The sequence below is a fragment of the Hyperoodon ampullatus genome (assembly GCF_949752795.1).
Source record: "Hyperoodon ampullatus genome assembly, chromosome: 4".
In the NCBI taxonomy this organism is placed as follows: domain Eukaryota; kingdom Metazoa; phylum Chordata; class Mammalia; order Artiodactyla; family Ziphiidae; genus Hyperoodon; species Hyperoodon ampullatus.
This window is the reverse complement of record NC_136917.1, coordinates 136,943,667-136,957,933: the sequence shown is the minus strand read 5'-3', so window position 1 is coordinate 136,957,933 and position 14,267 is coordinate 136,943,667. Positions and strand designations below refer to the sequence as shown.

Genomic DNA, 14,267 nt, shown 5'->3' with positions numbered 1-14,267 from the left:
ACTACAATCACAGCAGGAGTCCTTGGCAATAAGAATGACAACTAAAGGTTTGTTGTTGTTAACAACTGCCTTTATTATTATAGTTGCTTAGAATTATTTTTTTTAAAAGTAAAAGGAGAGAAAAAAAGACAATCATTTCATACCCAATGGTACATAAAGAATATCCCTTCCATTTTTCTCTGAAATTAGAGTGCAGATTCTCTTGATTCATCCTTATTAAGCCACCACCAGCAACTGGAAGAGAGGCAAATTAGTTCTAAACATCCACACCCGGTTCTGGGTGGAATATAAATGGTTAATCATGACTCTCTTTATAGGGCTGTAATTTTATCTGACCCTTGGACGTGATTTAAGATACTGATGGTTTGTATAGCCTTATTCTTATTCCTATCTTACATAGGATAAGTAAAAACAAATAGTGTGAATGGGATAAATATACATATATTCCAGACCTATTTTCTGAGGTGAATATGTCCATGTTTCATTTTGACCCCCAAATTATGTATTTGTGGATATCAGAAAATATAAATCCTTCAGTTATATATATTTTTTATATCTGAACACCTTACTCGTGGAGACTGGCATTCCAACTGTTATTCTCAAGCCTGATCCTGATGTGGGCTAAACTGAGCATCACCTCCCTGGGAATAAGTTCCCAAACAAATCCATAGTTCAGGGAAAGCTGATCAAAGCCACCTCTCCTTCCCAATCTTGGTTAGTTGGGGAGGAAAAAGTTTTCCCCCTTATCGTACGTAATTTCCCAAAGAACCTACTTAAAATCCACTTATATCTGCCAGAAGTTGTTGGGAAATAAATAAATCCTAAATATGTAATGTTACTTGTCAATTGCAATTAAAGCCTATTTAGATATTTGAAACGTAGCTTGAGAACATGATATTTGTTTAGGAATCTGTATTTGGCATTGTTTGATGTGGAGTGTTTAAATTTTAATCAAAGCAGAGAAAGAAAGCAACAATACACAAAACGCAGCTGTAAGAGCCCACCAGGCATTTTAGGTGGAAAAGCTGCGTTTTGGAAGGTGTGTACAAGCCCATGTGGGTGGATGCCACAGACTCAAGTGGAACTTACTAAATCTTAGCATCACTTTTATATTCAAAGCCACTAAAATATATTTGTGATGGCCAGGAGGTAATGGGAACTATACTTAATAAGAACTCATATTCTTCTTTTTTCTCTCACCAGTAAAGGAGCTGACAACGGGATTCACACAACTGCGGTTTTTAAGGATAGATTTTTTTGACCTAACAGAATATACAAAGGTCAAAATTGAATACATTTTTGACAAGAGAGGGTCTAATCCCCCCTTTGAACACAAGAGGTCGCTCCTGTGATCAAATACGGGGGGGGCGGAAATATTGCTAATCACAGTTTGATGTATTCTATAAAAACATTACAAAATTTTTTACAGATATATTTGATGCGTTAAATGTGTGTATAGAAATCATTTAAACAAACAGGGGAATAATCTGTGATCGCACTTGAACTTCAAGGTGAAGTGAAACAATAATGCCTGCTATCCTAACTTTGATTTTAATGCAAACTGTATTAGCAACAGACACACAGAACTCCAGAGTACATCCATCATGGAACAACATAATTGGGTTCCCTCAAATTTCTCCCTTTGACAGAAGGTATCTTCTGCATGATCTTTACCTCTAACAGCTTAGAAACTTAAGAAAATACTTGTTTACAGTAACAGTGTGGGCTGAAGAAAGGAAAACATCTTGTCTTCATCATTGTGATAAAATTGCTTATTACTAACGGTTTACCTCCAAGCCACATGCCAGCTTTTCTATTTGGACTTGCTATCATCACCAGCAATAATTCTTTAGAATAGCTTATGAGTTTAGGGAGTTAAAATACCACACTGTGTGTGTGGCTGGTTTGAAGGAGGATGGATAGTGAGGGTGCTTTCTGGATCTGAAATATAAGTCATCAGGCTTCTGGCAGCTTCTGTTGTTTAATTCCATGTTATAAAGGTGCCATGATGGAATATGATTGGTTAAAATTCTCTATTTACTTCCTGGAGATATAGTACCTTTTTAAAAAATAGAGTCGGCTTGGTTATCTGTACAGGAAACATACCCGTATGCTGGGAAGATTTGCTTCGTGTTGTCATTACCAGCATCAGTTTTACGAAAGCAGCCTGACAAAAGGCTCCACGCATATAATACCAGCGAGACTAGAAACTATGACCAAAAAACAAAAACACCCCGCCCCCGCCAGTCTGGTAAATGTATCAACCTACCTCTAACTTTCGATTTCACACACGCACTCTGATATAACTTATTGATACAATAAAAACAGAAGGGATGAGATCCAGTTAGAAATTTTCCTTGAGACAAAACAAAACAAATGCATGTTCTTGGCAAAGCCCCAGCCAGATCAGGAGGAAATTCAGCATCTTAGTTTCTCTCTGCGCTCTGGAGAAGTATATCCCTGTAAACCGAGCCACTGAGACCGGCTGAGGGCTCACGGCTGTTATCAAGGGCTAGATCTGGCGAATGATACAAAGAACGGAGTTTCCTAACACACCAGGTTTTCTCAAGGCAACGAGACACCGAAATTAAACCTACTACTGCGTGCGTTTGCGGGCCTTTTTAGATAAAACTGGCAGTCACATTAGATAAGGAATAGCTATTTAGGAGCTTTCGGAGGAGTGTGGTGGGGGGAGTCTTCGTGGCCTTCCTGTGACTGTTTTGGGGAGATGGTTAAGATATGACGGGAACATGTAAGAAATTATTGAAAAGAGTTATTTACCGGCGAGTTGCAGCCAACATTCTTCTCTCTCCAGGTTGTTTCCCGAGAGAAAATGATTAGATAAACACACCCAGTGAAGTGAAATAGGTATTTCGCTGTTCTTCTGTTAGACCTCTCCCTAACTCACGCCCTTAGACTGACGCATTTTTTAAATCTCTAGAGAGACATGGAGACTTGTCCTTACAATTATCAAACACCACCAGCTAACTGCACACGTTTGCTTAAAAACAAAGGGCAGGAAACCAGCAGAGAGAGGAACTGGACAGGCTATAATCGCTTTGCAAATTTTAAACTACTGGCCGATCACTTTGCACTTAGGCTTCGGGTTAGTGCACTTCCTAATTCTAAACTGCAAAGCAGACCTCGCGGGTCGGAAGGAGAGAGTAGTCCGCGGAGTCAGCTTGGTTTTACCTGTGCGCTTCCAACCTGATTTTCCCCTTAGGCAAGAAGTGCCCCTTCCCCCCATCCCCCACGTTTCTGGAGATCTGAGGTCAGGGGTAACGGGGTAGTGGGGTAGCAGCAGCGAACAATTCCTCTGGGTCTATTCATCCCATGACCGGTTCGTCTTCCCCTAGGCAGCTCCCAGCGCGCTATGCGCAGCCAGTTAGGGAACTCACCCGCCCCGGCAGCAAAGCCCGGCCAGGCCCGGAGCTGTGCGCCAAAGCGCGAAACCAAACGAGGCAAATGGCCTGTTCCAAGTCGCCCCTCTTCCTAAAGCCCGGGAAGGACCTCGTCATCAGGAAGACCTACCCACCAGCCACTCGCCACCGGCGGCGGAAAAGTGAGCCCAGCGCGCAACACGGCCAGCCGGACTGCGGGGACCCCAGGAGCGCAGGGCGGAGGAGCAGCGCGATAGGAGGCGAGGGCGCTGGCGGCACGGCCGAAAAGGAGCAAGGGAGGGGGCAGGAAAAGGAGGAGGAGAAGGAAGCCAAAAGCCAGAGCGGCAGGGCCGCCAGAGCATCGGCGGAGAGCAGCCTGAGCCCCGAGCTACTCGCCTCGGGAGCCCTAATCCTCTCCCGCGGGCTCGCTGAGCGGTCAGTGGCGCACGGCAGCAGCGAGGCTGAAATATGATAATCAGAACAGCTGCGCCGCGCGCCCCGCAGCCAATGGGCGAGGCGCTCGCCTGACGTCCCCGCGCGCTGCGTCAGACCAATGGCGATGGAGCTGAGTTGGAGCAGAGAAGTTTGAGTAAGAGATAAGGAAGAGAGGTGCCCGAGCCGCTTCGAGTCAGCCGCCGCCGCAGCGCCTCCGCTCCGCCAGCTCCGCCGGCTTAAATTGGACTCCCCGATCCGCGAGGGCGCGGCGCAGCCGGGCAGCGGCTCTCTCAGCCTTGGCAACCCTAGGGGCCACTGTTTCCCACTTAGCCACAGCTCCAGCATCCTCTCTGTGGGCTGGCCACCAACTGTACAACCACCATTTCACTGTGGACATTACTCCCTGTTACAGATATGGGAGACATGGGAGATCCACCAAAAAGTAAGAGGCGATTTTACCTTGTGGGGCTCGGTGTGCTGTTCTTGTGCGGGGGTCTCTCTCAGGCAAGGGTGCCAAGGGCTCTTCGGAGTTCGAGTCATTGCTTGGAGAGAGAGAGAGAGAGAGAGAGAGAGAGAGAGAAGGTGGCTTTTTCTTGTTGCCGCCACGCCTGCATGCTTGCTGTCGGTTCTGATCTTCGGGAAACTGATCGTACCTTGTGTTTGAATTCGCCTGCGTGCCCTCCAAAACCCTAGCCTTCTGGTGCTAAGCGGTGGTTTCCTCCTCGGGAATCCTGAGCTCTCCGAGAAGGTTATTCTGTTGCAAAGGTCCGCCTGCAAGTACAATACCCGGAGATGTGAATTAGCATTAGACTTGCAAAAGAGAACGAGTGACAACTGTATTGATGTCTGCTCTTGCTAACAATTTCCAGTCCTATGTGCTATTTAAGAGCCTGCTTCATGGAAAATATAGACATCCCTGCGTTCACTTAACGCTTCTAGTCAAAACCTTTTCTTTGACTTGACTTATCCATAATCTTTCCCAATGATTATGGCAAAGAGGGAGGAGGGAGGAAAAAGAAATACAAAATGAACGGGTTTGATTGCGTGCTAGGCTTACAAATGTAGACTATTCAAATCTTCATTTTACATATATTCCACCTCCTTTTAAAAACGAGTCAGGGTTTTGATGGCACACTCCAATTACCATCCCAAAGTGCAATACTCTTAAAAGAAAAAAACAAACTCCCAGAGTACGCCCTATAAGAGAACGACACTAAAAGTGTGTTTATCTCTGTAGGAAGTAAACGGTTAGTCAATCATGTATTTATTTTCATTTCAGAAAAACGTCTGATTTCCCTATGTGTTGGTTGCGGCAATCAAATTCACGATCAGTATATTCTGAGGGTTTCTCCAGATTTGGAATGGCATGCGGCATGTTTGAAATGTGCGGAGTGTAATCAGTATTTGGACGAGAGCTGTACGTGCTTTGTTAGAGATGGGAAAACCTACTGTAAAAGAGATTATATCAGGTACGCCATTTATACTACTTCCTTAATTTTGTGAGATTTCCCTCTCTCTCCCCATTCGTTATTATTTTGTGTGGCTTTGTCCTTTGGTGAAGTTTGCCTTAATGGATTCCAGCGTGCAAAAGTTACCCTTGTAAGTGTAATATGTAAATTAACCTATGCTGTTCATTTTACTTTTTAGAGGGAAAAAACCCCCCGCGAAACTCGATAGTGGTTCCCATAAATTATGTGGCATTGAAGCTTGTATAATTGCTCTTGGAATTTGTGATGCTCAAATTATTTTCTTCTGTTACCCTCCCCTTTCCAAAACAAACAAAAATAAATTCAAGATGGAAAAGTTGGGGTTTCTAAACTTAAAAAAAAAAGGTTGGTTGGTTTTTATTGTATCATGCAATGTTTTTTCTTTTTTATTTATTTTAATTAAGTATTTTATTAGTAACTTCCAGATTCTTCGGAGATGTCAATGCAATAGGTGAAATAGTTTGACCTAAGCATATTTAGAGATGTACTTTGAAAGCGCAAATAGAGATATTGCCCTTTTACTTTTAGGGTAAGGACTCCTGCCTAGAAAATTTAAAAACCAACCCAAATATTCTCTGTAAAAAAGACCGGAAATTTAATCTTTTAAAATATTAACCCTTTGGTGACATCTGACTGTCTTCTTTCTTATCTTATCTGAGCTGATGAATTAGACAGAGCAGATCAAATTGCCCATCATCTGTCTACGAACAATTGGTATATTTAGATAATTGAACAGCTTCCTTTCTCACATTAAAATCTGGTAACTGATAAAATGAGCGAATTGCCCTTACTGTCAAGAATAAAACCACATAAGGAACTTTCTGAATTTTTTTTTCTTTCAATTTATTCTGCGTCTAAACTTCATGCTTTGCCAATCTCAAATTTTCTGACTTGTGTATACATATGTCAGAAACTTCATTTTCTGCCTTAGGAAGGAAGTAGAACTTCCAAAGAAAATATTATTGTTTTAAGAACAAAACAGAAGAGATAACACCTTCGTTATTATGTCGAATAATATCAAAATATTATATTTAAAAATAAGTTCTCCAGTGGCTGTTAACAAGTAATTAGCTCTGTAAGTCATAGAGTTTATGGAGCTTAGAACTTAACCTTAAAGTTTAGCTGTGATTTAAGTATGCAGTTACAATTTTTTCCTGCTCACTTAGTGTGCAGTATTTTTTGTTATTTTAAAACCATGAAGTGGACAGTGTAATTTTAATAAAGCTGAACAGTGCAGAAAAAAAAAAGTTTATTAATACTTTGATGGTGGGGGAGGAGAACGGGAGGAAAGAGGGGAAGTGGGGAGCTAGAGGAAGGGGGAGGGATTTTCCAAATTGTTTGGTCACAGGCAAGGTAAAGTCCTCATCCTATGAAGTGGAAGATCTCACATAGAGTAGGCGGAGGGAGGGAAAACTTTTGAATCTACCTTCTAACCTCTGACAAATGAGCCATTTTCAATTGTTTACTTGATTGGTTTGTGAACTGGAGATTGTGGAGAGGGAGAGCTCACTTCTCAACCCCCAGCAGTAGCTTTACTCCTGTGGAGATAGTGTTTGGCTCAATTGTATTCAGACCTGCTTGTGCCTAGTTCTGGCTAAACGTTAGTGGAAGGAACCAATCGCTTTTACATTTTCTTCTCCACTCTTTCAACTGTGTGTGTGCGTGCGCGTGCAAGTGTGTGTGTCCCTTTGAAATCCTGTAGTTGTAAAAGCAGAACAGAGAGACCCTTTAGATTTCCGAATGCCTTTCTCCCCTTGGGGGAGCGAGGCTCCCCCTTACCCCCCTTTGTGTAGGTCTTTTCCTCTCCTCCATTCTCTCTGTTTGTAGGAACGCGCCTGCTTTATTAGTGATAACGCGGAGAGGGGGCCAGGGCAGAGCCTCTAGATGAAACCTACAAGGATTGTCTCCTGGTAAAGAAAGGTCAGCAGTGAGGAAGACCTTAGGAGTGGGTCTGTTCATTTTTCTGTCTGGTCAGGGTTCTCAAACAAACTGAAATAAAGGTAGATGCTTCAGCAACTTGAAAAAGATGGAGGGAACCAAAGCAGATTTTAAAAATAATAATAAAAGGAGGAAGGGAGAGGAAACTTGCTGCTAACATTGCTGCCTGAGGAAAAGATCTTTAGCGGGGGAAAAGTGCAGTGGGCTTGTGCGGAAAGGGCTCTGGAAACCCTCAGAGGTTTCATTTTGTTCTTCTGCCTGTGCATTTGTGTGTTTTCAAACCGAGTGGGGTGACAATCTCATTCCATAACCTCATTTTCTTTTGAAAGGAGGATTTGGGTTGCAGTTTTAGAGACGTTTCTAGCAGCAGAAATTGGGGGATAGGGAGGCGAAAATTTGGGGCCAGTGACTCCCGGAGTCCCCCTGGACCCCTTCCTGCCAAGAGCGGCAAGGGCCACCCTGGACTGGTCGCTGGAGCAGCGGCCCAGGCTTCCAACACGTCAAACATTTTTCGATAGTTTGGATTGGGCGTTTTCAACTAAGAGATACGGATCGAGACACAGAAGCTCATAGGAAAGGGAAATGGAGCGGGAAACGAGAGAAATCTAATCATTTCCACCCTCCCATTCCCAGCTTGTCTGCGAATGCTGATTTCAGTGTCTCAGGGCGTTGTGGCCGAGGTTGCCAGCGACCTTGGGTCGGGGGCAGCGCCCGCCTGAAGTGACCCCCTCTCTCTGTGCTTCCCTCCCGCCCCGGGCCCGGCCCCCGCGCAGGTTGTACGGGATCAAATGCGCCAAGTGCAGCATCGGCTTCAGCAAGAACGACTTCGTGATGCGCGCCCGCTCCAAGGTGTACCACATCGAGTGTTTCCGCTGCGTGGCCTGCAGCCGCCAGCTCATCCCCGGGGACGAGTTCGCGCTGCGGGAGGACGGGCTCTTCTGCCGCGCGGATCACGACGTGGTGGAGAGGGCCAGCCTGGGCGCCGGCGACCCGCTCAGCCCCCTGCACCCGGCGCGGCCGCTGCAAATGGCAGGTACTCCTGGGCGCGGAGGGAGGCCCTCCTCGGGGAGGCAGGCGCCAGGCGAGGCCAGCGCCACCCCTGCCAGCGCGCCAGCGGCCGCAGCAACCCTGGGACCCTTGCGGCGGTTGCTGCGGTCGGAGACGGAGGGTTCTGGGTGCGGTTTGCACCGAGCTTCACTCTTTCGCAGCAAGGTTCAATGCCCTCACTGTCTCCCTTGACTCCCCTCAGCACAGCTACCCGTCTGTGTGTCTAGATGTGGGTGCCCGTGAATGCACACTGCTTGGGCACACGTGTATGCACACGCCCAAACAGTACTTCCAGTTCACCTTGGCCTCCAAAACGCGGCTTACTGCAAACGGGCTTCAGCTCCCCGCCAGGTATTCTCCCCGCAGCTGCCTAATTAAAGGGGTGGAGCTCTATGCCCCTGGAGCTTCCTCCTTTAACCCAATGAAGGAAGCTTAGGTGGCCTCAAGTTATTTAGCCTCTCAATTCCTTTTCCCTTGCAAACTGCCCCCCACTCCAAAATATTTTAAAATTTTATTTGTATCCCTTTGTGAGAGAGTGGGCCTGCAAAGATACAGTTTTAATAATTGCAAGCCTTTGCACGGAGCCGTAATTTAAAACTGTCAACAAGCTTATCTGAAGTAATTGCCTTTTAAAGGGCGCCTCCCTCTTTAAACCGTTCATTCTACTTGATTTGGTGAGAATTTCATCTTTGGGCCTGTTGCTGTGACACTAAATTGACCCCACAGGTGTTGACCTGACCCCCTGGGGGGGTCCTGGAAAGTGCAGGATTTGTAACAAACAGATCTGAGGGTCCTTGTCCCAGGAAGGAGAGTAGAAATAGAGCAAGGTTGACCAGGAGGGGGGGCCACAGGTAAGAAGGCAGACAATGTTTCCATCCCTGCTTTCCGGTCTTGATAGATCTGCCCTGTGCATTTTTAAAGTGTCAATTCGCCCCGAGTTCTGGCTGTGAGAAAACTACAACTCTTCCTCCTCTGCTCTCTGGCAGCTCTAAGAATTCCGTCCTGGGGGATTTGTGACTTAGCTTGCAGGGGGGGGCAAAGCCAGAGGTGGCAACTTCTGTTAGGTGCAACCTGTGCTCTGCTGTGGGAAGCACAGACGAGGCCGAAGTATTGGCAGGGAGCCAGGAGCCAGAACACTCCCCAGCTGTCTTTTCTCTAGAGGCCGGGCAGCTCTAAAGAGTTTCGATTTTCCTTTTCTTGGAATCAGATCACATCAGGAACATCCAGGTAGATTTAGTAGATCCAGGTAGACTAAGAAAGATCAAAGGCTGGAGAGATGGCCGAAATCCCGAATTTCTTTATCCCCTTGATATAACTCTACCCTGGGGACTGAAGTGCAAGCTCTCTGTCAGAATTCTCCTCAGCCTTTGCGCTGCAGACATCCCACTGGGGTAGTGTCTCTGGCTGTCACTGGGGTGTTCTGCGTTTCCTTCCCTAGTACCGCCTGTGCGTTGGGGGTTGGGCGGGGTGTGGACTCGGTGTAACCTGGGCCCAGTCCGGGTACTAGAAAAGGCACGGAGGGAGGAGAAACAAGGCAGAACGATGCCGTCCTTGCTGTGAGCAGGGGGACAGGCCCTGAGACGTGCGCCCCTTTGCTGACTCCATGTTGACACGAGCAGGGGCGGAGGCTGCTTTCCGGGCCCGGATTACTGAGCACTGACCTCTGAGATGAGAGAGCGAGATTTTATTCTCCCTTTCGCGCCCTTTACCCCCACCTCTGCCGCCCCTGCTTTGTCTGTCGAGGCTGCAAAGAGCTGTCCATTGTCCGGGAGCGGCGCGGGCGGGCGGCCCGGCCCGCTCACGGCACCCCTTGCCCCGCAGCCGAGCCCATCTCCGCCCGGCAGCCGGCCCTGCGGCCCCACGTCCACAAGCAGCCAGAGAAGACCACCCGCGTGCGGACTGTGTTGAACGAGAAGCAGCTGCACACCTTGCGGACCTGCTACGCCGCCAACCCCCGGCCCGACGCGCTCATGAAGGAGCAACTGGTGGAGATGACCGGCCTCAGTCCCCGCGTGATCCGGGTCTGGTTTCAGAACAAGCGGTGCAAGGACAAGAAGCGGAGCATCATGATGAAGCAGCTCCAGCAACAGCAACCCAATGACAAAACTGTGAGTGGCCCTGGGGCCCGGACAGGGGACGAGAGGGGGAAGCCGAGGAGGCGTGCGTGCCGGCTGCCCAGGTGGGCCGGCGCCGTTTCCCTCCGGTTCCGGAGGAGGACCCGGCACTGGCGGCCCCCCCGCCACGTCCCGGGGAGAGGCCCCCCCACCGGTGCCCGGCCCAGCGGCCACACCGCGGCCCGTGCTGCTCTGGGAGGCCCCAGCCCGCGGGGGTGGGCTCGTGCCCTTCAGCCTTGCCCCATCCCGGATCCGGAGGGGCCGTCGCCCCCTCTGTGGGCAGTGAGGCCTGGCGCTGGTTTTGCCAAAGTTCCGGTCATCAGTTCCTCGGGCAGCCGAGAGGAGGAAGGGACAACTCCTTGGCTTCCTTTTTAACCCAGGGTCATCCCGGTGTCCCCCGTGCGCAGCCTGCAGCAGAGCCCCCAGGTGGGCGAAGTGCCCCAAGGTGACCCGTGAAAACAGGGCACCCTCTGCTCCAGGTCAAGCCCAGGTCTCCAGAGATGTCAGGTCCCTGGCACTATTACCCACTATCATCCCTGGCCCAGAGCAGCACCCAACTGGTAGGCCTCCTGGTTAAGTTCAACTAAAGAGTTTCTTTCTTGCCCCCACCAACCAGCATTTTTTTTTTTTTTTTTTTTTGCTTTTTACTGCTTAGGCCCTATTTTTAAATGCCATAAAACCTGCTGTCATTAAATTTGGCAGACTGGCCAAGCCTGGGCCAGGGCATTTTCTAAGTTGGTTAGTGCATAATAGCACAATAGTGGCCAGACCCAAATGCTTGGGAGTCGGGGTTGGCTCCTGGAGAATTGCCTGCAGAAAATCTACCCCCAAATCTGACTAACAAACTGCCCAGAAAATCACCATGTCTAGAGGCTGAAGGGAGGCCTATCCTGCCTCAGCTTTCCACTGAGATGCTATGGCCTGGAAAGGCAGACAGGCGGAATTGGGATGAACCGTGAATTTAAGGGGAAAGAAGAAAGTCGAAACAGAATTTCGCTTAATAAGGTCCAAGCAGACCTAATAGTCCAGCCCACAGAAACAGAAGAACAAAACGTAATAACACAAAACTGAACCCTGGCTAATATCCATACGCGCAGCAGATTAACTGAGTCAATAAAGGCCGCTATATAGATAAGATAATACCAGGGTATATTTGCTTAGCCTGCACAGACAATGGAGGGAGGGAGTTTGCTCATTAACATGTTGGTCTTGGGGGGGACCTATTCACAGAATATCCAGGGGATGACAGGAACTCCCATGGTGGCTGCCAGTCCAGAGAGACACGACGGTGGCTTACAGGCAAACCCAGTGGAGGTGCAAAGTTACCAGCCGCCTTGGAAAGTACTGAGTGACTTCGCCTTGCAGAGTGACATAGATCAGCCGGCTTTTCAGCAACTGGTAAGTGTCAGCTCCCAGAGTGGGGAGGCTGAATCTCCAGAGAAAGGAGATTCTGGTTAAACTGTCACATAAGGAAAGATTCTGGGGGGTGGGCGTTAGCGAGGAGGGTGCTCCCCGTCCCCAGGGTCGGGGAGGGACGAAGGGGGTGTGTTGGAGAGAGGAGGGAAGCACGCAAGGAAAACAAACCTCTTGTCAGTGTTTTCTGTGAGAGTTCATAGCTTGACCATATAGGTTGAATTTTCTACCAATCAGGCCTGTTCTGAGGGGTTAACTTCAAGGTGCCTAACTAAATAGACACGCGTGGGAAGGTATCCTGGGTTGCAGAATCATACATCTTTGACTTGTAGCGTCAGAAGGGACATTAAAGATCACCTTGGCATTTTGATCAGCAGCCAGTAAATTTACTCCCTTCTCAGCTCCTAGAGCATGGTACAGTTAAGGACCTAAATCAAGGTGATTGTAATACTAATCAATGTTGTAATACATAATAAATGTTATTATCAGTGGTCAGCAGGCACCTATCTGTGCACTATTCAAATATACCAATAAAGAGTTCAGTTTTTCAAAGATATGATTGATACTTTTTGTGACTATATCTCTTTCTGGGACTATATCTTAATCTAAGATGTAGGACTGCTTAAACATTTTTTTAGTGTGTAAGTTCAAATATCATACACAGTCACATACTGTGGGGCATGTATAGCAAAAGGAACCTGAGTTCTACCGATCAGAGAGATAATAATGTGAAAACCGGTTTTCGTGTTAATATGTTCTACACATCCAGAGAAGAGAAAACTCAACACCTTTCACCTGGGTGACGATAACTAAGATTATTAAGTATATATCTTCTGTGAGATGATATATGTACACATACGGTTTTTTTTCTTAAGTAATAAACAGCCCTATAGGATCTTGTTCTATAAAACAAGATCCATCCGAAAAACTTGTTCCTTTCTTTGAAAATAAAGCTTGAATTGAGGTTAACTTTTTCCCCTCACATTTACCTGGAGGGCATTTTCTTTCTTTGTGGCAACAGTTGGGTAATGGGCCACAGGCAGGGGTTAAAAGGGCTTGGCCCAGGTGTCTGTTTGCAAGTGGGCCAGTCTAGAGGAGGCAGATGTGAGAAGTCCCTTGGCCTCACAGTGGGAAAGTTCAATAAGATAGCAAGGAACGTAGACCCTGGAATTAGGAAAAAGAAATTATTTTTAGTGTCAGGCTAATCTTACCAGTTATTTGGATCGTAGAAGGCAGGTAAGGGGAGGGTTCAGGGCAGCCAAGTGTTTGCACCTCCTGAAACTTTAGTGTCAGCTGAGAGCAGTGGAAGGGAAGCCGAGGTTGGGGAGGTGTTGGGAGCAGAGTGGAGAAGAAGGTTTACAACAGCAACACAATACTTTCGGCTTAAGAGAAGGAGCCAGATATTTATAATGTGGATGACGTTATAATATATGGGTCTCCTCTCGGAAGGAAGAGCCTGATTGAAAGAGAGAAAGAGGCCAAAAGGCAGCAGGACCAACAACAAGGAAGAAAGGCCACGCTGTGAACCCTCTGAGGAGTTAATCACTGTTCTGTGGAGCCTCCTCTGAATCTCCCGTCACACTATCTGAGCAGCGTGTTATGGATTTTCCAACTCGAGAAGAGAGGCTTTGACGCCTAGAGACTGAGAACTCGCCTGCTCCCAGGGCAACACGTAGCCGGCAGGATAATTTTATTTCGAGCATGCATGGTAGAGTTGCGATGCCATTTTACAGTGGGAAACACATTTGTTCTTAAATAATTGAATGCAACATAATGTTGGGAATTCAGTTTCAGTTAAAACAGAGATCTCTTGGAAGATGGGAAAGAGAGAGGATTTCTTCCCAAGTTCTTTTCCTTGTAGGCTTTCTTTAAGCCTGTTAAAATTCAATTATATATGTGGATATCTCTATCTATATATCTGTCTCTGCACACAGACACGTACACACACACAGACACACACACACACAGAGGACAAGTTTATAATCCTTTTGTGAATACGATCACAGCCTCCTTTATTCATTTCTTAACCTTCTATGCAGGTCAATTTTTCAGAAGGAGGACCGGGCTCTAATTCCACTGGCAGTGAAGTGGCGTCGATGTCCTCTCAGCTCCCAGATACACCTAACAGCATGGTAGCCAGTCCAATTGAGGCATGAGGAACATTCATTCAGATGTATTTTTTTCCCTGTTGGAGAAAGTGGGAAATTATAATGTTGAACTCTGAAACAAAAGTATTTAACGACCCAGTCAATAAAAACTGAATCAAGAAATGAATGCTCCATGAAACGCACGAAGTCTGTTTTAATGACAAGGTGATATGGTAGCAACACTGTGAAGACAATCATGGGATTTTACTAGAATTAAAACAACAAACAAAACCCAAACCCAACATAATGCTATCCAATGACCTAGGAGTACTGAAAAAAAAAAAGACGTTTTTAAAACGTAGAGGA

The 14,267-nt window shown here is 46.9% G+C and overlaps 1 protein-coding gene across 1 annotated transcript; it reads left to right on the top strand.

Annotated features, from left to right (window-relative positions):
• Positions 1 to 4,229: 4,229 nt before the first annotated feature.
• ISL1 (ISL LIM homeobox 1) lies at positions 4,230 to 13,970 on the top strand (the record flags this gene model as incomplete). Its single annotated transcript, XM_079702608.1, has 6 exons — positions 4,230 to 4,257; positions 5,095 to 5,284; positions 8,014 to 8,273; positions 10,109 to 10,395; positions 11,632 to 11,799; positions 13,854 to 13,970. 6 exons carry the CDS (start codon positions 4,230 to 4,232, stop codon positions 13,968 to 13,970), a joined length of 1,050 nt encoding a protein of 349 aa, XP_079558734.1.
• Between the last annotated feature and the right edge of the window lie 297 nt (positions 13,971 to 14,267).